This window comes from Excalfactoria chinensis, chromosome 3 (genome assembly GCF_039878825.1).
Source record: "Excalfactoria chinensis isolate bCotChi1 chromosome 3, bCotChi1.hap2, whole genome shotgun sequence".
Classification (NCBI taxonomy): Eukaryota; Metazoa; Chordata; class Aves; order Galliformes; family Phasianidae; genus Excalfactoria; species Excalfactoria chinensis.
In genome coordinates, this window is record NC_092827.1 from 51746548 (window position 1) to 51759898 (window position 13351).

Here is a 13351-nt window from a genome sequence, read left to right on the forward strand (position 1 = left end):
GACTGGTTCAGGTAAGCTGGAGCTATGAAGTGTGAAAATATAGCAGGAGCCACTTTTCTTATTTTAGAAAGTGCAGCAAGTAAAAAGGGTTTCACAGAAAACTTGATGAGTCAGACAAGATATTTGGGACAGTGCATGCTGCCTGGCAGCACTGTTCATCAATATTTTCTCCACTGCACGTTCAAAAGGAGCAGGAATAAAACATCAGGATTTTCTGTTCCTTCTACAAAGATTTTATCTGAATTTGATCCATCTTTTTTGGGGAGTGGAGGAAGGTTGCAGAGGTATATGTAGAATAAACTGTGTACATAAAATGTGATGTTTACTCTCTTATGTAGTCTACATAATGCAAATGTCTGGCTAATCATTTAGGTCCTCTGGAGATTTCAGTGGAGAGTAACAACCATTACTCATAAATCATCTCTATTTGACAAGGAAGACCACACTAGGTCAGGTGAAATACATGGTTCTTCCAGTTAGGTGTAAAGAAAGACTGAGGTGACTAACCTAAATGTAGATATGCAAACTGCAGGTAAGTTATGTCAGATATATCCTCTCTGAAATTTTCCTTACAGCTTGAGTGTTCACTAGCTGGTGTGCACAGCAGTGTTACCACTGTGTCTGAGGAGAGAGGAATACAGGAGGGTAGCTGTGATATGTTTCTTCATTAATACGTCTATCTTTGGAAAGGAATATGAACCATGCTGCAAACTGGATGGGTTTGGATTAGAACTGATTTTAGTTGTCACTATAACAATTTTATTACAAAAAAGATTGAAGAGTTTACTGAATAGTTAAAATCCTGTAATAGTTAATTCATTCTAGTAAATTTGTTTTATTTTTGAATTTAAATTGATCCTTATAAAAAGTTTGAGATTAGAACTGTTGCATTTTTGGATCTGTTGAGATACAATAAATCTGCTTCACAATGTGAAGCCAAGTAAAATGTAACTATGTACAGATCTGCAATGTGAAAAATTGTAAGAAGTCTATTTTCTGTTGCTTCAAGTTCTGTCACTCGACACTAACATCAGTGTTTCTGATTTTAGCTAAGTCAGAAACAAAGTTAAAACCTGAAAGTAAATAACTAAAGTACTTCATTATTTATTTACAATTTCAAATGAACTGTTTATATGTATTTGGATAATAAAATTTTACTGATATTAGGCTTAGGTAACTGAAATCATTATGAGACCTATGGAAGTGAAACAGAACAGAGATATACTATGAATAAGTTAGTTGAGAATTTAGGACTATTTAGAATTTTTCTCAGATTTTTCTCTGGGGGACTTCAGCATTTCTGTTTTTCTGTGCAGAATCTCCTCTGAGAGTTACTTCACATATATATATATACTCAGCATTTGTATTATTTGAATTTAGCCACCATAAAATGCTTAATTCTCAATAACATTTCTAGATTTTATTAAAATCAATTTGAAAGCATACACAATGTCTACAGTTTGTAATTAAATCTTAGCACTGTTTATTTGGTGAGTTTTCACCATTGGTGAGCATTCAGACAGTACACTAAGTGCACTTGGTTTGTACATTCTCCAGGCCAGAGGTGGCATGTAGACATGCTCTGAGATGTCTTTGTGTCTGCAAAGATTACTTTTATTCTCACCTCCTTGATGTTAAATCTTCAGTAGCTCCTGCATGCAGAGCTACTTCATTCTGACCCAAAACATTGTAGACACCATTCACAACCTGCCCACCAATTTGGGAGGGCAGGGTGACCAAGGACATGTTTGATGTAGTAGGGGAGGGAGCTCAGCAGATTCACTGACAGAATAATTTACTGCTGACACTGCAAGATTTTTCAGCTGTGCTCACTGTAAGTGCTAGAAGGGATTTCTCACCTGTGTTTCATTATGAGTTTAGTACTATGAGTGTGTGTGCAAGATCAGCTCACAGAGCTGGATCAGTTCATGTTTTAACATCCAGGGTAATGAGGTCCAATAAAATCATGTTAGAAGGATGTTAATGTTGCAAAGGAAAACATCAGAAGCAAGGAAATACCAAAATTAATATGGTCTATGGAAATCCAGTCTCTTATCCATTATGGTGCAGGTCTTGTTACATGACATACATGACTTTCCAGTTTTCTCAGTGTGTGTAGTTAGATTTTTCTTCTTATGTTCCTCAGTCTATATTTGTTAAATGTGAAGCACCTAAAATCCACAGTGAATATAAAATCATTCTTGGTCATGTAGATATATTAATAAACTTGAGTCCCAGTTCTTCAACATTTAATAAATGCATCTCTTTTTCATGCTGCCCTCACAGCATGAAGTATAAGACACTTATAACAGTGTTTGTATTTGAAATTTGAAGAATGAAGGTAGAGTTTAAGGCAGAAATTGTATAAGATGTTGACTAATGTCTTCTTCAGTTTGAGATGAATTAAATATTCATTTTTTTCTGGATAAAGCATAACGTTTATGTTCCATTTTGTAAGTTTTGTACAGTTCCCCAGCTTGTATCATTAAGTAGATCTACAGGGCAGATGGCATACCAGAAACAGCCTGTTCTGTGCAGACTGGTCACTAAAGCCTTTACTAGTGACTGTCATAAATTTGTGATGAATGCTTGAGCTTGTCATTCTGATTTTTACTCCCAGATCTTAGAGGAGAGGAAAGCAAACTGAGCTGCCCTGTCCCATCCATGTGAGCTCCAGTAAACCTCCACTACCCATACAGTCTCTATAATTAGCTTTGCTCTCATCTGATTTTGCTCCCTGGAGATCCCTCTCTTCTTTTGCTCCATGTTTTCTGTCCTTCCTCCCTGTGTGGATTTTTCCTCTGTTCCTCAACTTATTTGAGGCTACAGGATGTTTTATTCAGTGATGCTGAATGGTTGTTGTCATGGGAGGACATTGGATTGACCACTTAAAGAAGGACAGACACTTTCCTGATGCCACAGATGCTTATGGAAATCAGAAGTGATTTTTAATTCTTACTTGGCTCCTTTATCTTTGACATAGACAGTATTCAGTGCAGACTGGGTCTTGAGAAATTCGGAGGCTGGAATGCAACAGGACTCCACTAATGGTGTGAAAACATGGCTTTTAGAAGCATAATAAGGCTAAACAGATTTGGACACTATTTCACAGAGGTGATGACTCCTGTACTTGTGCACTTTCAATTTTGGGGTTCAGCCTCAAAGCTTACAGGCACTAAAGCCTCCAAGCAGCATAGTTACATGACGTAAAATATGAACAAAACATCTTGTTTTCTTAAAAAATTGGATTTAAGTATTTTTAGCTAAAATATTTCAAACATTTTGTAGTAGGCAGCAGGGGTATGAGATTTCAACACCATTTGGTAAAATTCAAAAACAACTGAAACCGATACCTTACCATCATAGTGAATGGTTCTCAACATGTGTATGACTGAAATGGTGAGAAAACCTGTATAAACAAAGAAAAAAAAGAAAACTGAGTAGGATTAAAGAAAAAAGTTCTTACATTTAACACATGGGAATGTAAATAAATGTGGTGTTAGTGAAAGTTAATTATTTTGAAAACAGTCACCAAAGCAGATTAAGAGGGAAAATAGTGCAGCTGAAGACAAAGGTAATGAAATTTAGCCTTTGATCAAAAGTTTTCACTGTGATTTTCTGTTCACCTTCAAGAGTGGCATAATTTTATGAATAACAAAATATGTTTTGCTACTTGAGTAGCCCTAAAGAGAGGTTGGATGTTCAATCCACCCAGCCACTTGAAAGAAAATCACATGCCTGTTCTTCCTTTAAGAAATAACATTTTTATTTATTAAATCTTTTCGCTGAAAGAGGAATCCAAAGATGCATAATGAAGTTTGCGTTCAGTCTCAAAGGAAAAGACATGTATACATGGAGTGCTTATACTGCACACTTCATCAGAAAATGATCACAGACAAACTGCATTATCTATACACCAAGCTGAAAACCTGAAATATTTTATTAAAGTACTATTAAGTACAGTTTTTTTGATACAGTTGACCCACTACATTTCTGTTGCTCACTTTTAAGATATAAGAATTTCTTTTAAAAAAGAAAAAAAAAATCTAATTTTCATCACACAAGTAGAGCATAATCTTTCTCAATTGCTTTATTTAATGTTGATCAAAACAAGATACAGTAGTAGCGCTAGCAGGCATAGGACAAGTCATCTGTGAGTCTGTCCATTCTGTCCTAAGAAAAGTTTAAGGGCCAGTGATTTATCAGCAAGGAGACAGCAAAAATATCTTGAAAGTAAATCTGTGTTAACAAGACAGGGGAAAATCCAAGAGGCTGAAAACTAATGGTAATGACATTGATTGTTGGAAAGTCTGGAGAAAGTTTTGTAGCAGAAATCAATCAAAACAAAATATTTAGAAGATCCTTTGTATTTTCTTCTTTGTCAGTGTTTTTGATGACAACTGGTATGGTAATAAGGGCAGTTTTAAGTTATGTTTATGGGGAAATTTTTGTTATTGCTACTGAAAATTGATTTCTGTGAATGTTCAAACTTGCAGCCGTATTGTTTGCTCCGTATATAGAACTCAAATGAAGAATAAAAATGACCATCTATGAATGTACTTAAAGTTCTTTAGTTGTTGTTTCATGGCATTCAATTCAAAGGTAATTAGAGAAACTACTTATCATTAGGCTAATATCTTTCCTATCTGAGTTGATGAGTATTTTGCCAGTGGCTTAAATAGAAGCAACTCACAGTGATAACTTCTTTTGAAAATGCCTTTAATGTTGCAGGAAGCTGTAGAAGACTCTTTTGATGCAAATTAGTCTCAAAAACTGTCACTGAGCATATGCTGGTTGTAGTGGAAATACTCTTCGGATTGTGTCAGTCACATGAAATTCATTTGAGTGATTATGAATATTTCTAGATGGCTTTAAAATGTAATTTTGAAACCTCCCACACAGCTCTGGATTCCACATTAGCACACAAGTGAGCAAAATATTTGTTTCTCTGCTGAAAGCACAAAAAATTTAGATTACCAGAAGGCACAGTAAAATTTTTGCAGGAAATCCCAAAGATCCCAAAGAGATAGCTAGTCTGCCAGAGAACAGTTTTCTGTTTTTATTGCAAAGTGATGTGTTTTTTTCACCCCTAAATGGCTAATATCAATGTATTGCAAAATTATTATGGAAGTCAAGCTACTATTAATTATATATTATATTAATTACAATAATAAGTATAACAATAAGTATAATTATATTAATTAAACTATCTGTACAATATTAATTATATATTGCAAAATGATGAACAAATGCTGTGTGTGATATTGATTGATGCATTAGAAATGACATTGGTTGCTCCAAAAGTAATGTTTCCTATTTATTTCCATGGAAACTATAACATATAACATAAATAAAGAGCACAATAACACTTTTATAGAGCATATTCTTAGTTACAGAACACTGTTCATCAGCACAATCACCACCATTAGCTATGTATTTTTGCCAGCAATGAACAAGAGTCTGCATGCTGTGCTTGTAAAAATGTGCGCCAAAGAAGATGCCCCACTGTCACCATTGCTGAATCGCACCACCCACCACCACATTGTGCTGACATCCACTGTTTGGTCCCTACAAGCATTCAGTAAGTGAAGATGAACATCCAAGGGTGCTATTTTTCTGCCTGGAGGATTTCAATGACGCAGCTTTGCTTCCTACACACTTCCATATCAGTCACAATTTTGTCAGATGTCCCTCTGCTGTCATCTGTCACGTGGCAACAAAATGTAACGGAATATTGGTGGGAAGTTTCAACCTCTTCTGTCATACCACCATCATTCACTTCTGACATCCTAGGCTGACATCATAAAAGAGTCGGCATTATTTTTGGAGCAGCCCTCATACATTTAACAACCAGCAGATTGACAAAATGAAAATTAACGTATGAATTATTTACCTAGCACTGCACTTTGCCCCAGAATCTGGTGTTTATTATTGTGAGCTTTAGCAGGAAACAGAAGCTGTATCAATTGAGGAAACATTTCTTTACTCTACTGAGAACAGTATGGCTTTCTGGTTTCCAAGTGAGGAACCTGGTTCTTTGGTTTCTTTGTTCCCAGTTGGGCTACTCCCAAGCTATTTTAGCTGAGCATTTTACATACTAATGGAACCTAGGGAAGTGCAGTTGGCAGCTGTTCATGGGATAATAATGAAACACACTGTTTAGTACAGCATACTGCTGCTGTAAAAAGCGGGAAGTATTTTATAGAGATCACGGTGAGCAGAGCTACATCCACTTTAAACAATGTGAGTGAATGGTGAGCAAGGAAGTTGTGTTTCAAGAGAGTAACTATGAAAATCCTTTGCTTTTGCAGGTAAAGAAAGCGTGTACAGAATCAGATGTGTCAGAGCCTCCAAACGCCAGGTACAGTAACAAAAATCAAATGCCGACTACCTGCAAGTGTGGTGGTGTGGCGTGATACCGAGATGAAATGCAGACAGAAAACACTCAGTGAGAAGGACCTTTTTTTGAAAAGGGAGAATGGCTAGGTTAATTTTGACTACTTTTCAGTCTGGAAGTTTTCACTCCTCAGTTAGAGATGTGGGCTAGCATCAGGATTTGCAAATTTAGATAGTGCCATAATGCTGAATTAACACCCTCAGTTTTAATGAAAATCCTATGGAATAGCACGTGGAAATCTATTTAATCAGATTTCACATTTTTCTTTTATCCCTTTTCTGCATACTTGAGTATTGACTTTTAAGTGTTTATTTACTTTTGTGTAGGCAGTTCTGATTTTATTTGGAAAAAAATCATTGAATCTTTTTTAACTTCTGAAAAACACACTTGCATTTGTAAGTAGGGAAGAGACCACGCATTCTTTAAAAATAAACTTACCAAAACACTGTTTTTGCAACATTCATGTACATGGAGAAGAGGGAAGACATTTGAATTCTGTATTTTGCATATGTGGATATATTTATGCGTGTTTCTTAGCAGGTAAAATAGTAATTGTTTTAGATGGGCATCTTCCAGTTGATTAGTAAACTGTTGAGCCCCAGTGGATGATTTTCTTGAAATTTAGTGGCTTTCTGTGTTTTTTTTCTGTCTTTATCTTGCTTCTATGTAGAACTTCTGAAGTTTAGCAAAAAAAATTCAAAGGTTTTAATTTAAAGAGAGAACCATAAAAGAAAATTGAAGCCACACGATTGTGATTAAAACTCAGAAAAGCTGAGTAATTCAAGATTTACCCCCAGATCCCATCCTTTGCTATGTCTTCATGTCCTCTTGGACCTGGGGCTCTCTGGGATAACGAAGGCAATGTGTCTGTGGTGCACCTTCTGACTATCTTGGGTTAGCTTTTTCTGCCCTTTATGAACACATTCTTGACTTCTGTTTAGTTTGCTAAGAGCTGAAGGTATGTAAGTGAATACAAAATTCAATGTCTAAATACACTTCCAAGTGAAGTCAGTAGCAGTTTTTCTCTAGGATTCAGTGGAAGCATATTTTGTACTTTGTTTCTCATTTAATAATTTCTAAATGAGAAAATTACCTGCTGTCCTACAGCTTTGGTTTAAATTTTATTATAATGGTCGAAGTCTTTCCAACTTCTTTGATGGAATCATATAATCATGGAGATTGGAAATGACTGTTAAGATCATCTAATCCAATCATAAGCCCACCACCACCATGCCCACTAAGCATGTCCCTCAGCGGCACATCCACATTTCTTAAAGGGTAGATGTATTTTGATGGCATACAGAATCTCTGCTTGTGCACATGTGTAATTTCAAGTGTGTTGCTTGTCCAAAGAAGACTGTTATAACTCAAGGACTTACAAAATAGTCCATGGCTGGTGTTTCATCAGACTGTGATATTGCAACATACCTGAGGACATAGGATATGACCTACTGTCATTATCTCTGCAAAATAGAGAAAGGAAATTTCTTATGAATTGTAATTAAATTCTTTATACTAGTTATGAGGAACAAAAACATTTTGTCTTCCAAGTACAAGAGGGAACCCAGATTACAAATAGTCAATTTTGAGGAGAAATCTGGTAGAGTTTTTTTTTTTTTTTTTTTTTTTTAATGGAGGGGAAAAAAAAGCTTTTCATTTGGAGCTCCAAAGTCTCAGTTTGAGGATACAGCAGATAAAGTTGAAATTATTGTTCCTGCCCTATGTGTGTGGAATGCTGCATGTACAGTACAGCCTGCAGCAGGCTATTTCTGTCCCATCTTTGTACAGAATGCGACCTGGGTCTTGCAGGGAATCTCTGCCATCCTCTAGCATGAGCAGCACTAGGGGCACCACACAGCACATGACACTTGAAAGCCTGGAGCAAGGTAATTCTTCTCTAAACAAGTCTTAAGTGAAAACATTGCACATAAAATGAAACATCAGCATAAAAATGAATGCTGGAGACACACAGCCTTACAGAATAGCTCCTGGCTCAGGACCTAAGGCCAATATCATTCATTTATTTAGCTAGCTTTATAGTGTGTTGGTTTTGGATTTGAAACTATTACAATAAATGCAGATGGAAAGTGTTTTTACAGTAGGGAAGTAATTAAATTGGGTGTGGGAACTTTGTCAGGAGAATTCTTGGAGTGACATGTGTGTATCAGCAGATTCTTTGTCTTGCTTGGCCTCAGTTCATCTTTTAGAAAGAAACATTCAAACTGCAGATGTGACTAGTAAATTTTTTTCTGAAGGGAATTTACTGACCTATGCAGCATATTAAAAAATGCTTTCCAGAAGTATCCAGTTAGATGCACAGTAAACATCAACTGTCACCAGCAGTTATTTATACAATGTGGTTGTTATCTCAACAGGTAAATTGCATACACATGCAGAGAACTGTGGTTAAGAATTGAGTATTGTTGGATTGGCAAGTTGTAAATGCAAACAAAAACATACAAGGATCTCTGTCACAAATTGCAACTCACACATGACTTAGTCTTACAAAGTCTGTTAAGGACTCTTGGGAGTTGTTTTGCAAAACCCCTGTGAGCTGGCTGTGAAAACTTACTTTTATCTCAGATTGTTTAGGTATTAAACGTATTATGATGCTATTGTGACTGTTGCAATATTATGTTATTCTTTCCACATAATTTTGAAATAAAAGTCAAATTCACCCTGCAGTTCTGGATAACTGGCCAATCTTGCAAAATGTTTATAGCCTTCTAGAAGCAGAAAGTTTGCAATGAATGAGACTTGCCTCTTCTCATTCTACAAATCTGATGAGACAACACTAATGTGCATGGGTGACAACTCTATCATTCTGGTCATGTGTGAAATGCACTAGCAAGGTTAGGAAGAACATTTCTTGTGTACAGAGCCTATAAACACACATTGCTATTAATTTTCTTATATAGTGGGTATGCTTTAAAATGGGACTGATCCCAAGTATGCTGAACAGCTCATACATTTAATTTAGTATTATATAAGAATAACTGAAATCTGGTGCAATGCATTAAATTTAATTTGTTTACAGTTGTTACAGCTCCATTTTTACAAGATGATCAGAGAAGCATGTTTAATTCTAATAATGGAGCGTTTTTTTCTGCACTAATAGGCTCATACCCCAAGACTCTGCTGTGGAAATGACTTAAACACTAGAATAGGTGTGATTCAGAAGTCTGGTAAAATGATTTATACTGGTTCCCAGCCTCCAGTTCACAGTCAGCTACGGCTCATTGGTTTTGGCTGCATTAGCCAGGACATCATCTTTCTTGTGACAACACACTGCTTGACAAATAGGTCACTGCCACACCAAAGTCTTCCTTTTCACCATGTCTGTCAGAGGTCACCTGTCATCAGGTCTCTGTAAGACCAAATTGGCATCACAAATCGCGATCTGGCAAATATATAGATTTCTGGGTTATAAAATAAAATAGGGAGAGGGGAGAAAGTCCCTGCAAAGGGAAAGTTTGGCAGTCTTCTTCTGCTTCTTGCTAATCTTAATGTATTAGCAAGTAAATAGGTAGTACTGAATAACAGTGAGGTCTACAACAGTCTTCATATTGCATTCATAAGACCAAGGTTTGGTTCTGCTGCATCTTGGGACATGGGTGTGAATGATACTTGCTGTATCAGAGCTATGCTAAGACTGAGTGCATTACCCAAATGTATTTCAATGAGCATCACTAAATATAACAAAAGTGAGAAGGAAAATAGTGAGTATCTACTGCACCTTATTCTCGACAACTAGATTAACAAAATTGTTGAACTCAACAATTTAGGCTTTGTAAAACACACTTGAAATTTCACTTATCCTAATTTACTCAATAGGACCTTCATAGCCTTAGCTCAAGATTGATGGCTGTTTAGTTCAGGCAGGTATTGACATTAATAGCCAGCAGTTATCCATATTTACCAGGTCTAATATTGTAAGTCCTCAATTCAAATCCAAGTGGAACAACTCATCTGACAGGTTTAATGATGAAGCTGTCATGCTTCTCCCAGGATTGTTTGAACATGCTCAGCCCTTTGCATACAAGTTTGTCGGAGAGTGAGACCAGCAGTACTTTCCCATCCATGTGCAGTTCATAAGATGAAAAACAAATGTTTGTAATTACATGGTGAAGAGAAGCTTTGCAATTGAGCTGCTAAGCAAGAAAAGGCAGAAATAACTATGGAAGTTGTCATTCATGTTTCAGTAGCTGTAACAGAAAAAAATACATTTTTTGTGCGGTAAAAATGAACAAGCTCAGTCTCCTTAGTTTTCAGATGTGTTGTTTAGCCAATTGCACTCTCGTTTTATTTGAATCCATGTCTTAAAAGTTCTCATTAGAGAGTAGAGAGTTGTTATTTATGAGCCACATGCTCATGAACTTATTTTTACTAGAGAGAGGATTATGCTATGAGGACAGGCTGAGAGAGCTGGGGCTGCTCAGCCTGGAGAAGGAAAGGGAGACCCGAGAGTGGCCTTTCAGTATCTAAAGGGGGCTGTGAGAAAGAAGGGGATGGACTATAAGAAAGAAGGATCTGTTGTGATAGGATAGGACAAGAGGAAATAATTTCAAACTAAAGGAGGAGATATTTAGACTGGAAAGATGTTTTTTATTGTAAGGGTGGTGAGACACTGGAATGGGTTGCCCAGAGAGGTGGTGAAAGTCCTGTCCCAGGAGGCATTCAAGGTCAGGCTTGACTGGGCTCTGATCAACCTGATGGAGATGTAGGTGTTCCTGTTCACTGCAGGAGAGCTGGACTAGATGGCCTTTAAGGATCCTTTCCAACTGAAACAATTCTATGATTCTATGATTTAAACACTCACTTTTTGGAATCAGGAGTTGCACAGTGCCCCTATACGTCACCATGAATAGTCTGCAGATCATGTTGATGTGATAAATGGGCTTCATTTTGAGGAAATGAGATACTGACATGACTGTTTAATTTAGACTCCTAAAGTGACATTCATCTCATGGTGAAGTAAGGTAGATGCTTCTGAGATACTATTAATCTGATCTTTTTCTTTTGATTGGCAGTGTATTCTTTTTCTGAGTACCCATGCAGACTCCACCAGCAATTACCTGCTGTACTGCTGATTTGCTGATTTAGTGCAAAAAGACCAGCTAGAAACACCACATAAGCAAAGATAGGGAGTACATTTTTCAGATTCTGGTCCTTTATTTTTTTCTTTTGCAAAGAAGGAAATACATGCAAAAAATCTATCTATATCTATATCTATATCTATATCTATATCTATATCTATATCTATATCTATATCTATATCTATATCTATATCTATATCTATATCTATATCTATATCTATATCTATATCTATATCTATATCTATATCTATATCTATATCATCTATCTATATCATCTATATCTATATCTACATCTATCTATAACTATTTATCTATATCTATATCTATATCATCTATATCTATATCTATATCTGTATCTATATCTGTCTATACCTATGTCTATATCTATACCTATAACTATATCTATATCTATTATTCAGGCAGAAAGACAAAAAGAATCAGTGCTTTTTGATTGTATGTTAGTATTTTTTGGGCTTGGGGGAAACTATAAAGATGAACAGATACAGTAACACAAATATTCTATGAAAAGGCAGAACAAAGTTGAAATTGAAAGGCTGCTGTATGTAATGTTAGGAATTGGAAAAAGAAATTCAGTCAATAGAAGGGACAGAAGATGACTGTCAGAGAATTGTATTCATGACATGGAGTCCTGTATAGTTACAAACATCTCACATGAGAGAAATGTTTGACAGGATCGAGCCCAGAATTCTCAGTTAAGACAGTGGCTGGCAAAAAATGTTTCACAATTTTCTAGTTTTAAAATAACTGCACCGTGTCATAAGATTTCTCACAAAGGCTGTATTCTGGGATGCACAGGCTTAGCTTGCAGTTGAAAGTCTATTTTATACAAATCTGTTTCTTATTAAATGTTTGGTGCATGTATTTAGTCTGTATGCCACTTCAGCAGTTTGAGTCAATCAAAGTAGTACAGTTATCAAGATGACTGTGCAGATACATGTAATTGAATAACAAACAACATCCCTGACAATCACACAACAGATGCAACAAGAAGTATGTTGTCTTGCTACGTGTGTTGTATTTCCAGGCGTGTAGTTTGCAGGCAGCGCAAGACTTTCCTATTTTTGGAGCAGTCTGTGTGGTGTCTCCCTGCCTGCCGTACCCTGATCTTCTCATGCATTAACTTTAGAAACTTGGTCTTCTGATTACTCAGAGCCTATTGAAGCTGGTCACTGTCTGCCCATTGGTTTTTATTGGCTCTGGACCAAGCCCCCAAAAGAGTTCTAAAAATATGTACAATATGTTTACAGAAATTACAATAATCTATTTAGAGTACAAACACATGGTAACTGATGACATCACAGAGAAGTACTGGAATGGTTTATATTAACAGATCCCCGTGGCTCTAACAATAAAATTAATGTATTTTTTTATTATTTTTTGAGTCTGTTACAAATTCCTGTTTATTTTTTTTATCTTAAAATCAGGCATAACATATTTTCTGTTATACTACAAATAATGTTCTCTGTGTGATGCCAAGCCAGGTCACGGCAGTGTTAACACAAATCAATTGTTGGTCAGATTTTGAAATAAGTGAAAGCAACAAGAGAAAAATAAGTTTTGAACATTTATTGGAAACTTCTTTAAAAAAAGGATAGGGTGAGATTTTAACAGAGGCATCAATAGAAGTGAATTGGAGATTTTAATGTTTGTCTCAAGTCCTTGTGAGATGTCACATGCTGCAAAGCTAAGAGTTTTCTAATACAGACTTGTGCTACTAGAATGGAAGAACCAATCATTGCTGATAGGTTTAAGCTTTTATTAAAAATTTTAAAAATCAAGTAAGCCTGGAAATAAGATAAAGTTCCCTAAGAAATAGCTATGCTATTTTAACAAGGCT

General features: G+C 36.0%; 1 protein-coding gene across 1 annotated transcript in view; it reads left to right on the forward strand.

Moving 5' to 3' along the window:
- The window catches only part of EYA4 (EYA transcriptional coactivator and phosphatase 4), a 146775-nt gene that overhangs the window by 71004 nt on the left and 62420 nt on the right, over positions 1 to 13351 (forward strand). The window contains exon 3 of the mRNA XM_072331739.1: positions 6312 to 6361. Coding sequence (XP_072187840.1) covers positions 6312 to 6361 — 50 coding nt within the window. The remainder of the gene's footprint in view (positions 1 to 6311; positions 6362 to 13351) is intronic.